This window comes from Boleophthalmus pectinirostris, unplaced genomic scaffold (genome assembly GCF_026225935.1).
Source record: "Boleophthalmus pectinirostris isolate CB_2022bp ecotype Guang Dong unplaced genomic scaffold, ASM2622593v1 HiC_scaffold_13, whole genome shotgun sequence".
Lineage (NCBI taxonomy): Eukaryota > Metazoa > Chordata > Actinopteri > Gobiiformes > Gobiidae > Boleophthalmus > Boleophthalmus pectinirostris.
Window position 1 is genome coordinate 27252340 of NW_026571036.1, and position 23344 is coordinate 27275683.

Below are 23344 nucleotides of genomic sequence, written 5' to 3' on the forward strand. Positions count from 1 at the left end.
GTTGGTATGAATGTAGTCCTGTATTTCTCACTGTTGTACTTCTACTACTACTGTATGTATCCTGTACTTTTACTGTATTCAAAAGGTACTAGATATGTCTATTTTTTAACAACAATAATTGATTTTCAGTTTATATATTTCAAAATATCCAAACACAATTAGAAAACAATGTTGGTCACAGACTTTGTAAGCTTTGTTTTTAACCACAGCTGCTCTGGGAGTAATTGACAGTAATGGCTGCCAATTAAAGCTCCAACCGCCGTCAATTACCACATTCACACTGAGATGAATATGGTGTTTTGCCAAAGGACACACAGACAGTACACCCACAAATCCAGACTAAAACCAGTGTTGAAACTTGACCATTATTTCAATAAGTAACGATAAATAAATAAAAATAAATAAATTAAAAATGCATAGGGTACAATTCTTTATCAAAATTTTTCTGGTGGAATCTCCGTTAAATGTTATTACTTGGTCTGGAATGTTTCACAGTATGACTTTAAATCCTTTTATCTTCATGGAGACCAAACCAGACCAAGTTACAGGTCAGATCTATGGAGAAATGACCCAGCTCACAATCACAATATCAGTTTTTCTAGGTATTTTTGAGTGTTAAAACCACCTGTAATTGAATAAATGTAAAGCAGAGCTGGTTAATGTCACACTGTGGAACATTTCAGGCAGAGCAATGACGTCTCCGTAGAAACAAACAGGTGATGGACCCAAAACCAAAAAGTTAGACAATGCACCTTTAAGGAAACCAGTATTATTTTGTGTCATCTAAAGAAGAAAAATCACCGTCACCCACTGAGAGCGTATCAAAAGATTTGGAGCATTTTTCTTGGTATGAAAATAGAGTTTGAAATGTGAGTATTGCAACATTATTATAGTTATTAGAGAAGCACTCCAACCTGACTCACTGTGCTCCCGCTCTATTCTATCCATTTCAACTTCTAAAAAACAATATAAGGCACTTTTTTCTGGCATATTTTACAGCGACAAATGTTTGTGTTCTAATCATTATTCTATTATGTATGATTTCTCTTTGTATTTTGTTTTTTTTTTACACACACACTGGTTCCAAGCCAGAACTAAACATGTTCGTCCAGTCAGATTTATTTAACTCTGTGATTTTTGTGAAACCAAGCCACCCAAGCCTGAGAAATGCTTGCTTGGTTGTCCAAAAAGAAGCAAAGGTCAGTGCACTTCAGGATACTTATACACACCTTTTATTGCTGCTTCAATGACTGTTTTTCATTGTTTAAAACTTGAGTAATACTAAGTGTTCAGAGAGACACGATCAGTCAGTCAACAATAAAATATTAGCCAGGCTGGCGCCACCTAGTGCCTCCGCTCAGTTTCATTTCTCTCCAGCGACTAGGTCAGGAATCAGAATACATTAAACGGTTCACAAAAACCCCGAAGTGCAAGTTTGGGCATCAGCCAATCAGTGAAGAGTCAGATATTCTGTGTTGGCAATGATTCCCGAGATCGAGGATTTAAAGCTGGAACAAAGAGAATGTTTGGTGAATTTTATCAAGGAGAAAGACATTACTGTTGTTAGGATAAAAAACTTGGCTTATGTGGTGTATAACTACTGGTATGATGTTATTGATGTACTGCTATAGTTTATTATTGTACTATTAGAATTCACTATACAATGACCTAGAAAACAGGGACCAGATTACAGATAAGGGATGCAGAGATAGGTTCAGTTCATGTACAAGATATTCTATTTCTATCTATATGTCTAATCAATTAAGTAAATAGGGCAAGGACTTATTGATAGGGATATGCTGACTCACGACTCATCACCCTGATCACACCAGCAAGACGCTCCTGTAAGGGGAGTGACATGAATCCTTGTCACAATCGGATAAGATTGTGCAACGTGCCAAGACACCTGGCTGGCCTGTGCACCAACGAAGAGGCACCACGTCTAAACCAAGGTCGCCTCCCACTATAGTTTGCGTATAAAAATCATTGTATAGGTGTAAATATTCTGTCTCTGCATGGGAATGTCAGCACAGACTCCTTGTACAGGTATGACTTTGGAATAAGTAAATTATCTTGACTTTTTCTCTGTTTCAAGTGTAATTTTTTTGTCTAAGCAGAAACTAACGAACACGCAAGGAAAGGGTTATTTTCCTCAACACTGTCCTTCTTCCTACGGGATTTGGGAAAAGCTTAATATACCAGTTAGCGGTGCATTTCATACGTCACCACCAAATAGCAGCGATTGGTTAAATGAAAAAAAGTACCTGCCTACCGTCGAGTGAACAAATTCTAACACTGTGAGGTCAGACGGTTTCTACAAAGTGAAACTGACTGATGAATCAGGCTAATAAAATATCCTCATTAATGTTCAATAATGGTCAAATCCACCTTTGTTTTGTGATTTACAAATGACTTGGGTCGCAGAGGTTTGGAACTTTTAAAATATGGGTCCCCAGAAAAAAAGTTTGGGAAACACTGATATAATTGAACAAAATCAGAACACATACTAACCCTCCATCGACTCTAGCTCGAATGGGCTTTGACAGCTGACAGTCAAAATTGTCACCTTTCTCATTCTGGCAAAATCTACAATGTTTTTCAATCTCCTGTGATATTTCTGTGATATTTTTTCCTCATAAGCAGATACAAAATGGACCATGTGTGTCTCTGATTGGCTAATCCACCTGTCAATCACGCCCGCCTGAACTCAGGGAGACTCACCGGTGACCAGACTTCGTAAAGTAGTGAAAAATCTTAGGCCTAGACTGAATATATAAATGGACAAATCTAATCACTAGCCGTCGTGTTTCAAATAAAAAGTGAGCATGGTCGCGCTTCTGGCTCCACCAAATCTGGCTCCAATTCACTTTACATAGAAAAACTGTTGCCCATCTCTCTGTAGCTGCTGCTGTGAGCCTTGTAATTTTGATCTTAAAATGTTCGTATTAACCCGCTCTACATGATCCTGGTGTTTTTATTTCACTTTTTTTTGTCTGTAAATAAATTTCTATTCCTAATAATAAATTGGCTCCAAATTCGCTCCTATAACTGCTAGCCTCCTGAGCTTCATTTGACTGGAGCTGAACGTTATCACACTCCCTTAGTCCACTTCTTTATACAGTTTAGTGCTTTGTTCATTCATTCTGCAGAAATATTCAAATAGTTTTCCTTTCTTTTGTCCTCGTAAGCAGCCATATTCGTTTTGATATGAATGGACAAGATTGACAGGTGATTGGCCAATCCACCTGTCAATCAAACCCACCTGAACTCAGAGACGTTTACCGGTGACCGAACTTCATAAAGTACTGAAGAAGTGTGTATTCTGGATCTCAGGAAAGGAAAAACGAGGTGCATTTTCTAAGCAAAGTCTGAAAAATGAAATGATGTTTACTATGATTTAGTGAAGCTGTCGTGCGCACTATAAATCTGTGAGCAGCTCCTTCTGAAATGTCTGAAATGTCTGCTGTTTTTGGCCAACGCTACTTCACATGTTGACAAAGTGAAGTTGTATGAGTGCTCCTCTGTGTGGCTGCCTCTTAGCCGGAGTGTTTGAATAAAGTGTCTTGCCAAAGGACACACAGACAGTATGCAGTGGATGGACCGAGCAATCGATGCTAAAAGTAGGTCTAACAATCGTAAAAAAAAAAAAAAAAAAAAAGACAAAGAAAATGTGTATGACAACTCACCCTTATGTAACAGATAATACTCCCTATAACTGTACAACAGTGCACCCTTATGTAATAGATAATACTCCCTACGAGTGTACAATTTACTCTTATCTAACAGATAATATTCCCTACAACTATATAACAACATCTCAGCCTTATGTAACAGATAATACTCCCTACAACTGTACAATTCACTTTTATATAACAGATAATACTCCCTACAACTGTATGACAACTCACCCTTATGTAACAGATAATACTCCCTACAACTGTACAAAACCTCACCCTTATATAACAGATAATACTCCCTACAACTGTATGACAACTCACCCTTATGTAACAAATAATACTCCCTACAACTGCACAACCTCTCACCTTTATGTAACAGATAATACTCCCTACAACTGTACAATTCACTTATATAACAGATAATACTCCCTACAACTGTACGACAACTCACCCTTATGTAACAGATAATACTCCCTACAACTGTACAACAACTCATCCTTATGTAACAGATAATACTCCCTACAACTGTACAATTCACTTTTATGTAACAGATAATACTCCCTACAACTGTACAACTCACCCTTATGTAACAGATAATACTCCCTACAACTGTACGACAACTCACCCTTATGTAACAGATAATACTCCCTACAACTGTACAAGTCATCCTTATGTAATAGATAACACTCCCTACGAGAGTACAACAACTTTCCCTTATGGAACAAATAATACTCCCTACAACTGTGCAAAAACTCACCCTTATGCTCTATCAACTGACCTACTTAATATAAGCCTCTTTATAATTTAAGCCTCTTTATTATTTCTCTTTATTATTTAGAATTATTTCCATTTATATTTTTGCTCTTTGTTATTTTAATAAATTGTGAGGTGTGAGCTGCTGTGTCCAAATAATTTCCCTTGTGGTTCAATAAAGTTTGTGGAAGTGTAAGTTTGTGCCCGTGACACTGAGCGCGCCCAGTGACCCACTCCTGCGTACAGAAGGTTACACACACAGAGAGAGAGAGAGAGAGACAGAGAGACAGAGAGACAGAGAGAGAGAGAGAGAGAGAGAGAGAGAGAGAGAGAGAGCTGATTGGCTGCGTCCAAATTCCTCTGATTTCCCACCTGACTCCTCGTTCCCTGCGGACACACACTGCTTCCCTGTTCCCATGTTTCCCAAATACACATTTACATTTATATGAAAGAGAGGGAGAGGGGGGGAGAAAGAGAGATGTCAGGGAGGGAGAGAGAGCAGGAGAAAGAGGAGGAGAGGGAGATGATAGAGGTGAGGAGAGGGATAGAGTAAGAGAAAGTGAGAGGGGCAAAAAAAAAAGATTAAAAAAGACTGAGAAAGGGAGAAAATGAGAGGAGAGAGGACAAAGAGGTAGGAAGGAGAGAGAGAAGAGAGAGAGAAAGAAAGGGGTTGCGTAAGAAAGAGGGAGAGGGAGGAGGATGGAAAAAGGTATAGGATAAATCCTGTTGCATTTCCACGGTGCGATGTCAAGGTCTGAGAGGCGTTCAGGATTCTCTCACAAATGGACCTGAGACGGAGGAAAAATTCTCTCCGTTTTTACCCATTATAACAGAACTCACACTGAGCCGCTACAGAAACTGTTCAACACTCGGGACATTATAGAAATTATACAAGAGGCTATAAGTTCATGTTCTGTAGATTATGAGAAAAATGACCAATTTTGTTGCAGCAATTCTCTGTGGGTGAGCTTTGTTCAAAGCATTCAAAAGAAACACATTTTGAAATTGAAGATAGTTTATCTACGGCAGAGAAATCCCACTCACTTCTACTATTTAAAAAAAAAAAATAAAATACATGAGAGATGATGTCATATTGTGGAACATTCCAGGCAAAGCAATAACACCTGAGACAACCTGCTGAGCCCCCACAAGAAAAAAAAAAAAAAAAAAAAAAGACACAGTGCATCTTTAAAGGGCCCATCTGATGCAAAATAACTCTTTTCACATTGTATCTTCTGCACATAAACAAGCACAATTTGGGTTTTGGAACATCCATTACACAATAGTTCTGAAATCTTACTAATTTATTTGAGACAGTCACAGAGCAGGAACTATGAAAGGCCGACTATTGCTCATCCCCCCGCCCGTCCTGAGAAAGCACAGGCTCCGCCCTCCAACCGTGACGTAGGCGACGAGTGAGCCGCCCTTCCTCCGCTCATCTCAGGGAGGGAGGGGGAGACAGGTGTGCACCCTGATAGTGGTAGGAAATAAACTTTTATTCATCATGGAGATACAGCGAATCAGACCCGGAATCGGACTTTGAGGACTTTGCACGAAGCTCAAGCACCGCGTCCACATCAGCTGAACATTACTGATTGGTAAAGTATTAATAAACACTAGTAGATCAACTTATTATATTGTGTACACTGCAGTGTAGAACAATGAGCTTATGCTGTCGCTTTTGTGTAGGTGTTCATGTGGGAATTGTCAGCCAAGGATGATGGGGGAGGGGGTCGGGTGTGAATTGCTTTCTGCATGTCAAACGCGTCATGGGTGTATCTGCCGCGTCATCGTTGTAGCAGCTTTAGTTCATTGTCATGTGGGAGGGTGGTAGAAATACGCTGCAATTTGTTTAAAAAAAAACAAACACAGAATCAATCTAAAAAACACTTCAGTGACATATACAAGGCCCGCACATCACTCTTAGAAAGCTCTGAAAAGTTGATTTTGCACGAGATGGGCCCTTTAAACTAACCAGGCTCATGCCCATAGACTGTATATATAAATGGACATAGCTAATGCTCTACCGCCATGTTCCCAACAGGAAGTGCTCCAGGCAGCTCTTCCGGCTCCTTAGTATCTTAGGAACCACAAGATCATTGGGATCTTGTGGTTCCTCTCTCTGGAGCTGCTGCTGTGAGACTCATTATTTTGGTCCCAAATGTTTAAATTAATCCGTAACACATGTTTCTGAATTTTTCATTTTGCTATTTTGTCCCTAAATTAACATACATAACAGACCAATCAGACGCTTTCATTCCCCGAGGTCGCTGCCGCTAGCATTGGAAACAGGTTTGATTGACAGCTAGTGCGTTTTGTTGCTAAGTACACCCCCTTCCTGCTTTCCGATGAGAAGGACGGGCACATTTAACTACCTCAATCATGACTGGTTCTTGTGGTTGCTATGGTACTCGCTTTCGGATTTAAAATATGGAACCTGGCTCCAAATTTGCTCTTGTAACCATTATGAAACACAAGCTTCATTTGATTAGAGCTGAACACTAGGGATGACGTCACACTCACAGAGGCTACGTTTACACTGAAATGAATCACTCTATCACCAATGGAAACGTGTTATGGTGATACACGTCAAGTAAAATATGTTCATTTTGTCTTCTTATATACTTTAACTTCTTGGGTTCTTTTTAAAGACAATACAGTAAAGTGTATTTAGTGTTGGCTGACCACGCCTACAGGAAGTAACAACAGCTGATATACGACACATCACCACCAACACCGGGGACAGTTCTGAAGATGGCTTACAGCTAGCAGCCGAAACATGCCAACAAGGTAAACACACTTTACTGTATTGACTTTAAAAAGAACCCAAGAAATTAAAGGTGATACACGTGGTTTCTGTGTCTGCAAGTCTGCCTTATCCACACTGCTTTGAGCATATTTGTTTACATTTTACTGAAACTAAACTTAAAACCACATGGCTCATTTGCATAAATGAAGCGCTCAAAAAACAGCTCGCTATTGTGCACTGATGCGGTTCAGCTTCTGTCAGACTAAAGGACACGACTCAGTGGAATATGAGTGTTCTTTCTGTGACGGGGTGTTCTGCTGATGGTGAGTCTGTTCTGTGCTTCTATCATGTTGGAGATGATTCATGTGAAACTTTTCAGAGATTATACCTCTGCAGGTCGTACACATAGACCGTTTATATGAATGGACATATATTCTAGCCTCTTAGCGTTTTAGCTGTGAATTACTTTATGGTGCATAGTCCTTCATCAGTGTATCAGCGTTTTCAGGCGTCCACATGGTGCCAGTTCGGATCAGTGTGGACGAACACTGCATCCACAATGAAAACAACTCAAATACATACTAGTGTGGACAGCGCCTTAGTCCACTTCTTTATACAGTCTACGCTCATGCCACATTATGTTTCACTGTGACGTGAGTTCTACACATTATGACCGTGCGTTGGCTCTTGCTAAAGGAGATTGGAAAACTCGGATCATTATGATGACTGTTTGAATCTGATTGGTCAAAGGGTCACAACAGCAGAACAAGACAGAAAATCAAACTTTACTTACATCCAGTTGAGAGAAAAGCACAGATCGCACATGTGCCCTGTCCACAAACCCACAAAACTTCCCACTTACCTTCTCCATGTTTTTGACACACATAATAGTCTGCAATAGTCTGACACTATAATAGGCTGAAGTACGTCTGTCAGCATCCCCATGTTTGTTTTGGTTCATTTGGGAGCTTCACCTTTGGCTTCAGCACAAAACTCCCCCCGGATAAGCAGAAGAAATTGGATGGATGGACAAAACTCAGTAGTGTGATGTGACTGCTGGGCCTGCTCAATTATCTTTAAGTTGAATTCTCATGAGTTTGTGAACTTATAAATCTGGCGAGAATCCCTGTGGATGGGCAGGATTCCTTTTACACCGCACTGATTTTCCTCTTGTCATAGAAAGAGTCGACCTGTTCTATCTAAACACACAGGCCCCTGCACAAAGCGCTGGTTGTCTATAGAGAGGAGGAGAAAGAGGAGGTCAGACTCTTCCTCCACTCACAAAGGTCAGAGGAAAAAACAGAGCTGTGTCCAAGAGGCTGGAGTCTTTGGGCTGAATGGAGTTTTTAAATGAAAATGTCTCAGGAAGAAAGAAATGTCAAGTGTTGTGTGTCTTTGTGGAGGTTTATCGAGATGGAAAAGATGAAACTTTTACAGATACAAGTGAGTTTAGTGTAGAGACACATGGGACTTGTAGAGCTGTTAAGGCACTTTAGGTCCAATCAGAAACTTCACAGCTCATTTTTAGTTTTGTTTTTGTTCCATAAACAAGAAACAGTTACCTTTCCAAAGTGTATGTTCAATCACAAACTGTATCAAATATGTAAATACTGAAGTAATAATCTCTCATCCCATCAGATTACAGTGTGTATGTGTCATCAGTGATAGCCCAGCCCAGCTTCTTGCCTCCCTTTACACTTTCTGTCACAGTTATAACCATATATCCATGCTTATAATAATCTTAAAACTTTTTTTTTTGTCTGTGTTTGTTAATCTGTACATTGTGTCTCTATGGTAACTGCTGAACACTCCGCCCACAGAGATACATGTCGAACTCCTCCAGTGTGTCACTATAAAGTATCATTATCTTACTTGAAAGGAGTACTTATTGGACCAGATGTGAAGTGCTTGTTGCCACGGAGATGTCATTGCTTTACCACAAATGTCCCGCAGTGTGGTATTAAAAGTATTTCTGTTGTGATAAGCAGGTGGTGCCACAAGGTCACATCTACAGAGTGGAACGGTGCTTTCAAAACAAGCATTATAAAAACACTTGTATTGAAATAAATGCTAAACAGTAGGGATGTCTCGGTACGATATTATCAAGATATGCTTCTCAGGGTACGATATTTATTGTGATATTTTGGAAAAGCTAATATACTTGTAGACAGGACACTTTTTTTTCTTGTAAAATACCTTGACAAGATTTTGGTGTGAATCATTACCGTCATAATCCCAAGAATTCAAGTAAAAAACATATTTCTTTATGTTGTCTGCGCTGAAATGAATCATGGGATATGTAGTTCCTGATTGCCGAGTCCAGACTCCTGTTGCTTCTATAAAACCATGTATTCAAGCAGAGGAACTTGTGATTCGATATATTGTGACTTGAGACTTTTGATGATACGATATCAGGATATTTTGGTTATTACTGCATTCCAACTAACCAGATATATCTAATGCCATACTGTGGAACATTCAAGACAAAGTGAAGTGGTGAACCCTTCACTAGAAAAGTCACATCAGTGCAACTTTAAATGTCCTACATTACTAATATGGACTATTTTGAGTTTTAAGACATACTACAATGTTGTTACTTTCTTAAAAACATACGTAAGCTTCATTTGAGTAAAGCTGAACACTATGGATGAGGTGACACTCACAAAGGTTACATTTACACTGAAACAAATCACAGTATCTCCGTATCGGAAATGATTTGCATCCAGACACGTGGTTTCTGTGTCTGCAAGTCTTCCCTCTCCACACACTTTGAGCATATTTGTTTACGTTTTACAGAAACAAAACTTAAAACCGCATGGCTAATTTGCATAAACTAAACGCTGTTGTGCGCTGATGTGGTTCAGCTTCTGTCGGACTAAAGGACACGACTCAGTGGAATATGAGTGTTCTTTCTGTGACAGAGGGGTGTTCTGCTGATGGTGAGTCTGTTCTGTGCTTCTATCGTGTTGGAGATGGTTCATGTGAAACTTTTCAGAGATTATACGTCTGCAGGTCGTCCACACAGACTGTATATGTGAAGGGACATATATTTTAGCCTCTTAGCATTTTGGCTGTTAATTACTTCGTGGCGCATAGACCTACATCAGTGTATCGGTGTTTTCAGGCGTTTAGAGTTGTGTTTTTGTTCTCACTCTCTGTTCCACCTTGTGATGTCATGTTGTGGTAGTTTACAGCTCCTTTTACCTTTAGTTCAGTAGAGATCGGCAATTCCAGGGCTGAGCTTATCCAAATGATTCTAGTGAAGGCCCATGGAGTTTAAAAACACAGTGCAGCACTTCCTGTTTTACATCCCAAGGTGGGACAGAGTGTTTTCTGTTTGAGAGAAGTCTAAATGTGCAGGGTTTGTGTGTTAAACATGTGTGAATGATACAAAACACAACTCCAGGTCTGTTTGTGACGAGGAAACTACATTAAAACATAGAACAGGAAAAGGTGTAATATAGAAGCTTTAAATTCAACTCTATGCATCTAATCTCCAGTCAAAAGAACTCCAAATGGAAAGAAGCATGGTTTAATTATGAAACAAAGTAGTGCATGTCCTGTGGGTCCAATTGTAATGCTGAAACTCTTGTGCTATTAAAGTGTGTGAGGTGAGTTTTAGTTTATAGAAGTGAGAAACAAAACACTTTTAAATGGGTCTAATTACAGTCATTAATCCAACTGAGCCGCACACGGAACAGAACGGAGCTCAGAAAATGGGCTTTTAAAGGTTTTCTGCACCAAAACTGAAACTACAAACCCGACGTGACAGACAGAGCGGCAGAGAGAGGGGGCTAGTGTCGCACAACTCATTCACAAGTTCAAATTTGACAGGTTTTATAAGTGGGCGTGTATCTGACAAGGGAAAATCAAGATCATTCCAAGCTTTTAATAATTGTGTATGTGTGTAAAATTATGAGGAAAATGGGTAGTTTCAAGCCTAGAAAAGAACTAAACCAGGATTATTGCGTCTAGGCTTTGTCTTGACATGCTCTGAACACTTTCTTAAACTTTAATCTGAGTTTTATTTTAACACAATCTGACCAGAAACATCTGACTTGGTTGGAGCTGAGTCTCTCACGCATAAAGTTACAGTCACGATCTCTATTTTTTCAGTCAGGCTGCGTTCACACTGCAGCCTGAAGTGACCCAGATCTGATTTTTTTCGCCCTTACACAACCTGGATCTGATCTTTTAATGACAGTTTGAACAACACAGATTCGATTTTTTTCAAATGTGACCCAGACCACTTGGATATGTGCTCCTAAAACCGACACATATCCGATCTTTTGACATGCAACTTCAGTCTGAACAGTCAGGTCACATTCATCCCACCTACATGTCATCAACAAGCCACAAACGTCACTATTCTGCGCTGAAGTAGCATTGCAGTTCCACCCACTCTGCACCCAAACGTTCCTTTCTACGGACGTCGCTGCCACTGCCCCACAAAACGCCACGACCAAAAAACCTCGTCCTTCTCCTTCTCAATCTCCTCCTTAAAACAAATAAGTTACTTATTTTTTTTTGTTTTGTTATTATTAGTTTAATATTACCAATATTATTATTATTTTTTATTTTTTTTGTTCAAGCTTGATAATTTCTATAATATAAGTACAGTGACTTTGTTTACTTTTAGAAAAGGAGAAAGGGGATTACAATTGAAATGATGTGTCAATGATATATTTTGTTCCTTTGTTTCCAATAAACTTTAATGGAAAAAAAAAAAAAAAAAAAGTTTATGTTACTGGTCAGATGTGCCAAATGTACACCTGGATCCTTATTTTGTGTTTTGTTCAGTGTACATTACAATACTGGTTAATTGAAAACAAAAAACAAAAAAACAAATAAGTTGTACATGTTCTGGCTCTGGTACAACAGCGACTTTAAAATCTCCACGTACTCAATGCTGCGTTCATGTTTAGGCGACTTCCGTAACACTTTTGGGGCGTTTAAAGTTCACACTGGAGATCACAAACAAGTAGCATTTAATTGGAACTGTGAATGACACTGCAAAAAAAATCAGAATTGAGCATTAAGCCCTGCAGTGTGAACATAGCCTAAGTTGCAGTCACCTTTTATTTGATAATCAAACTCCTAAACAGGATCATGAATGCTCGTTGTGGTGCAAATTTGAGTATTGGGAGTTTCCAAGAGTTCAAAGCCACACTATTCTCTGTCTAATCCTCTCACAGGAGGCCTATAGGTACATTTGGGTTTTCCATTTACATGTCTGCGGTTTATTTCACATGTTCAGTGTTTGATCATCCTGACCTGTAGTCACATGATCATTTAGGTGTTACTTTTGTGAGCTGTCAAAGCCAAATGGCCAGACTGACATAAATGCAAACTGTTCTTGGGAAGGACTTGGACCTCATAAAGTATTTAAGTGTTGTTACCGCACTGCTTTGGGCTCAGTGCAGCAGAAACTTGTCAGTAGTGAGATCATTTGTTACCGACGCAAACGTAATAAACCAGAGACGGTCTAGTCTTCTTGTATGTTTTGGTATTATTTTACAGATAATTTCCACAACACTCGTACTGATCACAAGCTCCTGAACATGTGCTGTTTAAATCGATTTGATATTTTTCTTGTTTTCAGACAAGCTTAACATTTTTTGACAGTGTTTGCTGTTGTGTGCATTGTGTCTCCAATGCAAATTCTGAACATTCCACCATACAGATACATGTACAACACCCCCAAAGTGATGTCACTGCAAAATATCAATAAATGTAAAATGACAGTTTGTTTGCTTGTCAGTAAATATGACATAGTAATTTTCCCTTGCATACATGGATAATAATTTGTAAGCAGTATTGGTTTCATGTTTTGTGCACATTAGTTTGGTATAAACACTGGACATTAGTTAGAGCTGCTCGATTATGGAAAAAATCATTATCACAATTATTTTGGTCAATACTGAAATGATGATTATTTAAAAGATTATTTTTTAGTTACACGATGCATTTACTCAGCATTTCTCTCTCAAAAAAAAAAAAATAATAATAATAATAATAATAAATCCAAAACACTTTGTTATTGATAATTGAGACAAAACTTTCTAATTAAAATATAAATATAGGCTACAAATACTAACCTTAGAGCAGTTTTGTGATATAAAACATAAAATGAATAAAATATACTTTGAAAATACATTAAATAAAGCATAGAAAAAAATAAATGTATCCAAACAAACTCTATATCCAGCTGTTCTACAATCTCTATATTTAAAAAATATATATATAAATAAATAAACTTATTTATGATATACTTATTATACTTATTTAATTTATTTATTTATGAGTTTGGAGATCGTTTGACACACAAATCGAAATCACGATCAAAATTTAATTAATTGCACAGTCTTAACATTTGTTATAGTATACATTTAAAGAAAACTTAAAAAAAAAAAAAAGAAAAAAAAATTGAGAATTCTACAGACAGAACAGGTGATAGAACTCTAAAGCAGAAAATATCTAATAATAAATATTAGATAATAAATAATAAATAATAATAAGTAATTATGCAGTAAAAAGGTGGTGGTTTGATTCCAACTTCTCTTTTGTTGTGTCTATGAGCAATATTTTTGGCCCTGTAAGTCTAGTCACATGTTCACAGGCAAAGGTTAAAAGTACTATATTTCTACTAGAATACTATGATACTGAAGATTTCTCTAGTTTTATTATACACTTTGACCGAACCCCATAAAACAACAGATCGAAAAGTTTCTAGAAAAGCACAAAGTAAATGCAAAAGGAATATTTTCTGAATGAAATACTAAAACACAAACTCAACTTTCACAGACCTCTATACTTATATTTACTGTAAAACTTGTAAGCACACATTGACTCTGAAGTGACATTGCCAAGCTCGTATAGTCTAGCCCCTATATTCTCTCCTATAGCATTAAAGCCATTAGCAGGTGTGTAAACGTCACCGCGCCGGACTCACCTGACAGGTAAATGTTGTCCCCCGCCGAGATGACGCTAAAGAACTCTCGGTCGTAGAAGGGCAGGCTGGCCAGAGGGTACCATTTACTGTTCTGGGGGTTGAAGCAGGTCACGGCGGTGAGAGATCTCTGGTTCATCCCGATGGTCTGTCTCCCCCCCACCAGGACGATCACCTCCGCTACACCTGAAGACAGACGAGGGACGGAGGAGAGGACGGTTAGAGAGACGGAACACCACCGAGGAGGAAGAGGAGGACATAGAGGAGGGGTAAATACTGTAAATTGTATGTCTAAGGGCAACACAGATGTATGAAGAAGTGGACTAAGTGAGTCTGAGTCACCTACAGCGTTTGGCTCCAGTCAAATGAAGCTCACTGAGGGGCCTGGTCAAGCAGAAGTAAACAACAAGGCCAAAAATTCAAGTTAATGCATCTGATATAAAAATGTATTCAACAGATACATATGTACTCTAGTTTATGAAACTGTTGACTTTTTTTCTGTACCATTTTTGGTTCTAAAGTTCCATACGTTTTAAACAGACCATGTATGAAACATGGAACAAAAATTATTTCCCAAATTTCAAAGACCTGCAAATCATGTAAATAAATGTATTTAATCATATCTGGTGTTATTCCATCTTTGAACTGTTGATGAAGGTACATGATTTAAAAATAAAAATTTGCTTGGAAGGACTGACATATTTTATAGAAATAGTTTCCTTTCATTTTGAAGTAATATTAAAGTATTTGGAAGAAAAAAGCTGACAAATTATACAAAATCATGCACCTTCTACTTGCTTGCACAATTTTCCCTCCGTTACCATGACCTTTCTTAATAAAAAATCTCATGACTCAAAAAGTAAGAGGTTTTTCAACCTAATCTTGTACCATATGGTAGAAAACTATATGAAGCAAATATTCAAACCAGTTTGTTAAGGATATGTAAGTGAGAACCAAGAGTTATCACTGTTTGGATTTATTGCCCAAAAAGTGCTGCATATTTTGTGTGTTAACTCTTTCCTACATTCTGATACTTTACTTATTTCAATAGTTCCTCTAGTTTCTGAATAAGAGCTATTTGAATGTCAAAAATCTGCCCCTGTTTCCCTCGGTTACCGCTTGACCAGACCCTGAGGCTCGCAGTTATAGAAGCGATTTTGGAGCAGAGTCCCACATATTTTCTAATCTATGTTATAAAGTTGTTTCATTATTATAAAAAACTGATCTGGAGTTGTGTTTTGTTTCATTCACACATGTTCAACACACAAATCCCTGCACATTTAGGCTGAGTTCATCAAATGGAAAACACAGGAATAATAATAATCAATATTTATACATAAAGCACTTTTAAAAATAAGGTTTACAAAGTGCTGGACAAGCAGCAAACAACAGCTTCATTCATGAATCTTTTCTTTAAAAATGTTTGTAACTTCCACGTTAAGAAGATGTTGAGAAAACCCTGCCTCAGATTCACTAAACGTTCTTAAGCAGACAAATTCCTTCTTAAGTGACAGTTGCGCCAAATTCACCAACACTCAGCTACCAACACCTCCAGCTCATTTACATTTCATTTGCATAGAAAATGAATATGTATTTGGTCAAAAACGCCCTCTGAACTTCCAGATATGGCCAACATGGGTTTGATATTATGAGGTGTGAAAGCTCGAGGGAGAGCGTGATGAGGAGGTCAGGTGGAGCGTCTACAGACTACGACTGTTTTACAGCTTCAGCGGTGATTTCAAATGTCCAAACTCACATGAACACACTCAGAAAGAAACTTATTGAAATATACAAATGCTTTTGTCGTATTTATCGCACTTTCCGTGATTGTGGACCTGTGGTAAATAGCGAGGGAGGGGGGATGGGGTGGGGGTGTTCAGGCTCAGGGCTGTGACAGAGGCCCTGATGGAGACACTGGGGTTGGGACAGACTGAGGATCACTGCAGCCTGGAGAAAGTCTGTTAGACTACGTTCAGAGCCTAAGACTCAATTCTTATTTTTTTGTGAAATCCGATGTTTTTGCGAGGTCGTTCACATTTCCAATTAAATGCGACTTGTGTGTGATCTCCAGTGTGAACATTAAACGGCCCAAAAGTGTCCCATATGTGCACCAGAGGACACAATGACGTCAACCGCAGCGAGCGTGCTCTGTGTTTACGGAAGTTGTCCAAACATGGACGCAGCATCGAGCACCTGGAGATTTTAAAGTTCCTCTCGTACCGGAGCCAGAACATGAACAACTTACTTGTTTTAAAGAGGAGATTGAGAAGGAGAAGGACGAGGTTTTTGGTCGTGGTGTTTTGTGGGGCAGCGGCAGCGACGTCCGTTGAAAGGAACATGTGGATGTGGAGACGTAGCCAAGAGTGGTGAGTGGTGATGTGCTTTGCTTCATTAACAATTTTCACCTACTTCAGTGCAGAATAGTGACGTTTGTGTCTTGTTGATAACGTGTAGGTGGATGAATGCACTTTGGCCGTTCAGACTGAAGTCACATGTCAAAAGATCAGATATGTATCGGTTTCAGGAGCACATATCCAAGTGGCCTGGGTCACATTTGAAAAAAATCTAATCTGTTGTTAACTGTCATTAAAAGATCAGTTACAGGTCACATAGGGGCCAAAAAAATCAGATTTGGGCCACTTCAGGCTGCAGTGTGAACGTAGACTTAGACTCAAGAGCCACAGGCTCTCAAAAACTCCTCATAAATGTTACTGTATCACAGAGTCATATGTTTATAGGAAATAATTTATGAATATATATAACTTACAATCATGGAGGAATTAGAAGTTTTAGTTATTTCGTTTTTATCAGAGTAATAATATTCACTAACCCTGAAACAATAGAATTTCCTCCTGACTGTTTGCAGGATTTGTTCTTCCAGAAGAACATTTTCAGTAAAAAAAAAAAAAAAAGTTTTGTGAATGCCAAAAATGTTAAAATTTGTTCATGAATGAGGCCCAAAAATAGCATCCAGAAAGCATAAAAATCAGACAATGAAGCAATCAGTTCAATTTATTATAATAAATAATTTAATAAAATAGAATAAAAATAAGCAAGGAATAAAATCAAGCTAAAAGCAGTTAAAGGAAGGTTAACCGATACAAATGAGCTTTAAGAAAGGATTTAAAGAAGATGATGAAGTATGAGACTTATCTCCTGAGGCAGGTCGTTCCAAAGCCGAGGCGCCCGGAAGGAAAAGACTTGAGGAAGTGCTCCACTATGTTTTTAAACTCCATACACCACAAAAATCAGACTAGATTTCAGACCTGGATTTGCCCATCTCCACTGAACAGAAGGCAGAAGGTTTATCTGTTTATCTGAAGACTACCACTACACAGTGTTGGGGAGTAACAGATTACATGTACCAGAGTTACGTAATCAGAGTACAAATTATGAGTAACTGTATTCGGTTACAGTTACTGTTTCAGTGAGCGGTAATTAGATTACAGTTACTTTGTTGAAATAAATGGATTACACAGAGGTATTTTCCTGTTTTTTCTGTAATTCCACTCATTGCCGGACACTAAATCAGAGCTAAAACCAGGTCTAAACCAGGTCTAAAACTGGGTCTAAATCAGGTCTAAAACCAGGTCTAAACCAGGTCTAAAACCGGGTCTAAAAACTAAACCAGGTCCAAACCAGGTCTAAACCAGGTCTAAAATCAGGTCTAAAATCAAATCTAATCAAGGACTAAACCAAGATTAAACCACATCTAAACCAAGATTAAACCACATCTAAACCAAGACTAAACCAGATCTAAAACCAGGTCTAAACTATGTCTCAAACAGGATTTAACAGGACTAAATCCTGCTGTGTGCACGTGTCTCCTCCTCTTCTATCAATAATATTTTTAATATTGTTAAGTAAAGTCTGGGCTTTTAATTTATTTTTATCAGACAAAACATCTTATGTTACGATTTCCTCGTCTTTGCTTCTCTACAGCAAATCAAGTAATCCAAAGTATTCAGATTACGTTACTCACTTTAACTAATTTAATGGATTACTGTTACAAACTACATTTTGGTTTATGTAATCTGTAATCTGTAGGGGAATACATTTTAAAAGTCACCTTCCCAACACTGCCACTACATGACATCACAGGGTGGAACAGAGCATTTTGAGTTTTGCAGATGTAGACATCTTAAAACTGAAAGGTTACTCCTCAAACATGTGTGAATGAAACAAAACACAAGTTCAGGTCTATTTTTGAGGAGGTAAAAATCGTTCTAACATGACTTAAAGCTCATGTAACCCACGTCAAGTAGCACCACTTCCTGTGGCACCCTTACTGTGGCGGGATAACTTTCTTTTAGTTCCGGCATCCCCAACACACACACAACCCCTTCCTGCTCCTCTCCTCCGGTGCTCCATCGCTGCTACTCAAAACACTTGGAAAAACGCCTCATCACGGATCTAATAAAGATTTGCTGGAGCCGATACACCCTTCTTTCCTTCCCCTCAGTAGTGATGGTGAGATGAAGCCCCATGAAGCACTGAAGCGTTCCAGCCATTTGCTCGACTCTTGAGCCGATGCTTCAAGGTGCTTCATTTGCTCCACTGCGCCATCAAGTGTCCCAAAAAATGTATAAGAGGCAGAGTGACAATAGAACAATCAACATGATCATCGAGGTTCTGATGGAAAGATTTATACTGAATAAATGAACGATGAAATATATGAATGTTTGCGATTTCAACATAAAGTGTGAATGTATGAACCTGGAGTCTGTGTTCATGATATAAAGGTTGGGTTAAAAGAAAAAGTAGGAACAAATTGGAGATCAGGATGTAATGTGACTGTGCTTGTGTTACTACTTTACATCTGTGCTTATGCCACAATAAGGACGGCAAGATAGGGTCATTTTATTCATTTTTATTTTAAAATATCAATTTCTCCACAGTATTTGGACTCAGACGGTTTCTTTTTTACAGAGAATTTCCCCTGCTTTAAAATAAATAAATAAATAAATAAATAAAAATCTCAAATAGAATGTACCAAACTCGCAATAACCCCAAACCACTAAATGTTTTGGGGGAATCTGTTGCATTTCACTTGCCGCTGTTTCGAATCGCGCCAAATCCGCGAACCACTTCCTGAAGCAGTCACGTGGTACAGCCGGGCAAGCGAGGCTTCGGATGTCATCATTTTTGGCTCCTCCCCCAAATGAAACAAGCCTCGATACGCGCTTCGCGGAAACACCCCCGAAACACTCGACACAGGCCTCGAAGCCTCGGCACATCTCGTAACATCACTACTCATCACGGATCTAATAAAGATTTGCTGGAGCCGATACAGCCTTCTTTCCTTCCCCTCAGACACATCTCAACGGTCAGTCACAAAAATACTTCTTATGAAAAATATTTATGATTTCCGCGAACCTGTCAACACCCACATACAGCCAGCTAAGCTAACGCTAACTACCTCCACAAACAAATGCGGCCGGCGGGACTAATACATGGACTTTTTAGTTTAATCCCCCCTTTATTTTACTTTTTATCCAACCCGAACACTTCACTAAAGCCATTAGCATTGCACGGATCAATGTGTATTTGATCGTCCCGAACATTTATAGAATGTTAGCTACTTTTAAGCACGAGCCCAAGCGGCAATGGTTATTTTGAATGGAACCGGTTGTGCAACAAAGAAACACTGAATGATTTATTTGTTAAAGGTGCACCATATTTTTGTAGTTTTATTTGAGTTTATTAGTATTAGTATATTATTAATCAAATGATAACCAGTTGTTTACTTTTGTGTGTATTGAATTATGGTATTGAATAATTAACTTTTATTTCCTTTAGTAATGATTTATTACACCAGCTAAGGCTAATTTAAGTAAATTTATTTCATTGCTAATTTCTGTTTTACTGACCCTGTTCTAGGTCAGGTTTTTTTTCTCCACACTGGATCATTCTAATGCACTTCCACAACACTACACTGGATGGCGAGCTACAGAACCCCGCATGAATCACGGTAGGATACAAACACCTCTTTCATAACACAGGAACCTACTCTTTTTTGGATTACAATAACTCTAAACTTTGGATTACAATAACTCTAATATCACCCTCTACTCCTGCCTATAAACTGGACTCAGACTTTGGAGAGACTATTACTGGTTGTATCATTTTTTTGTGTGTGTTGTTTTGTTTTTGTTAAACTATACCTATATAATAATAATAATAATAATATATGAATACATTTTTATTATTCATACCTCTTATATCTACTCTGAATTCATATTATTCATATATAACTTTGAACTAATTTTGTGTCCTTTGATTCATTCACACACTTTCACTCCTGCCTGGACCTTCTTTTGATCGCACAGATCACCGCAGTCAGATCGTTAGCCCTAGTCCGTTACGCTCGCAAGAGTCCATTTTGGTTAATATCTGATCAATCAATAATCAATACATGGAAAAATGTGTGAAGAATCCCTCAGTCGTCCAGGTAGAATCCATGTCGAGGAGAAAATTCAGTTTGTCGACTGGACAAAAGTTTGGTTGAAGCAGCTCATCCAAGCTGCTTCTTCAGTTCTGGTCAGACACTGGTGGACACTTCCTTATATCTGTCTGCAGGGAGGAGCTAACTAACTGAAACTAACACACCTACTTGTTTACCATTTCTGTTTGTTAGTTAGTGCAGGGTGTTGGGTCTAAGTAGCATTACAATTTATGGCCATAATGGAGCTTCCACACCTCTGGGCCTGACCTGGATACACGTGTTGTTCTCTTGTTTGTTTTGATTTAGGTTTGAGGATGGAGTTGTAAATAGGAGATAGATGGTGTCTGAGGCCTCCATTTCTGTTTAGAGAAGGATTCTCTTTCTTAACAAAAATGGCTTCTTTCACTCCCCTCTCAAACCAATTCTTTTCTCTGGGTAAAATCTGTACCTCACTGTCCTTAAAGTAATGGCCCGTGGCTTTTAAGTGGAGATGTACAGCAGACTGAGGTCCACTGTTGCTCTCTCGTCTGTGTTGGTGCATCCTGTTGTGAAGAGGCTGTTTTGTTTCTCCAATGTAATGTTCACTGCAGTCTTCACTGCACTGAATGGAGTAGACCACATTGCTTTGTTTGTGGCTCGGTGTTTTGTCCTTTGGGTGGACCAGTTTTTGTCTTAGAGTGTTCGTAGGTTTGAAATAGACCGAGATCTCATGTTGTCTGAAGATCCTCTGTAGTTTTTCAGAAACACCAGCCATGTAAGGAATAGTTACTCCCTTTCTCCTGGGTTGTGATTCTCTGTTGTCCTGTTTTTTAGTTCTCTTGGTTTTGTTGAAGTCCCATTTTGGATCTCCGCAAACAGAGAGGGCTTTCATGGAAAAAGGTGATTTAACTTGTGAAGATGCACTATGTAACTTTTCTGGTGTGGGCTCTGCTACCTGTTTAACTCCGTGGAGATGTACGTGCAAGAAAACTGTACCAAACACTGCACATAAAAATCCTTCACAGAATCAAATATTTGTCTATTTGTTGTACACTTTTTCATTTTTATTATTAATATTTTTTACATTTTAATTTACTATGTGAAAGGTGCACTATGTAACTTTGTTTGGGGGTCCATATCCTGCTTGTTTGTATGGAGATGCCATTGCTTTGTCTGGAATGTTCCACAGTGTGACATTAAACAGCTCTGCTTTACATTTATTCAATTACAGGTGGTTTTATAATTCAAAAATAACTTGAAAACAACATTCTGACTGTGAGCAGGGTCGCCTCTCCACAGATCTGACCTGTAACTTGGTCCGGTTTGGTCTCCATGAAGATAGAAAGTTTTCATACCATACTGTAAAACATTCCACATTCCATAGAGAAAAAATACATTTTTTCCATGCCTTGTTATTACCTTCTTGTCAAGGCCATGTTATATATAATATATAATATATATATATTACATATGTTATTATGTTATATATTATTGAAAGTTTCTACGAAGTAAATTGAGAAGGACTTTTTTCAGCAGGAAAGTAAATGCAGTTCCTGGTACAATCTGAAGGCCAACCTCCACAATGAACATGGCTACAAGTTATAAAGAAAAGTACAGTCAACAGAATCCAGCCCTGAGATATCGCCGGGTACAGGAGGTACTGACTCAGTCCAACACGACACCACACATTTTCATACATACATCGAACTGAAATTTAGTTATTTTTCCACCACATCCTTGAAGTCATGGAGCCATAGATTTCCCATTGTTGTTGCGCTGTTTAGAATTCAGCAGGCCTTGGCACAGCCGTTCGTCAATATGCGCGTCTGCAAGTGCAAAACCCAATGCAAAACAGTGAAGTTTTCTCTAGTTCTCATGGAAAACTAATGTATTAAAGATGTATTGTGTAACTTTTTTGGTAGAGGGTATGTCAGCTCGATAAAATGTGATTGTTTTGACTGGAATGTTCCACAGTGCATCATAAACTTAACTTTGATCATGTGACACTTCTGAGCCAAAACTGTCAAGATGTGAACAAACAGATCAGTACATTAGAATCTAAAGTACAATTAATCCCTGATGAACCTGGTCCAATCAACTTTCTTTCACTTATTCCATTACATCTATTTTTATCCCCAACAAAATACTTTTAAGGCAGGGGTGTCCAAACTGTGGTCCAGGGACCAAGTGCAGCCCTCAGGCTTCCTGCTGAATCGGCCCCAAGGACCAAAAGTAGTTCTCTTTACAGCAATTTGTGAAAATATCTGCTATTATAACTTAAACTGTCACTACTCCCATGGCAGCAGAGTGGTTGGCTGCTTTTGTGGTTACCTGGTTCACATACTGAGCGCTTTTTGAAACTTTTTGAGCTCAATTTTTAATATTATATCATGGGATTTTGGCCAACTAAAAAGTGCAGTATGTGCAGTTCAAAGGACACAAATAAGAGACTGCTGGATTTTGTGAAATGAACTCTTTTCTTGTATCCATGGAGACCATGCAAGAAGCTTACTAAAGAACTAACTATGAACATTTGACATGTAACAGGCTTTTTACACCATATGTGGCAGTAAGTGTGGCAGAAGACCTTCCAGAAGAAATACTCCAAGACTTTCCAGAGGAAACACAGAGAATGAGAATGAAATGAATTTCATCACCTGACCGAAACACCAGAAAGGAAGTAAGGGGCGCCCCCTGGAGGCTGTTGTGATGCTGCAGGACATAGAGGAGAGACACTTTTGGCTCTTACTCTCCTCAAACTGCCCTGACACAGATCTGCTACCTTCTCTGAC

General features: G+C 38.6%; 1 protein-coding gene across 1 annotated transcript in view; it reads right to left on the reverse strand.

Annotated features, from left to right (window-relative positions):
• The window catches only part of LOC110154500 (kelch-like protein 29), a 798906-nt gene that overhangs the window by 158657 nt on the left and 616905 nt on the right, over nt 1–23344 (reverse strand). Inside the window, exon 14 of the mRNA XM_055149662.1 lies at nt 14132–14314. Coding sequence (XP_055005637.1) covers nt 14132–14314 — 183 coding nt within the window. The remainder of the gene's footprint in view (nt 1–14131; nt 14315–23344) is intronic.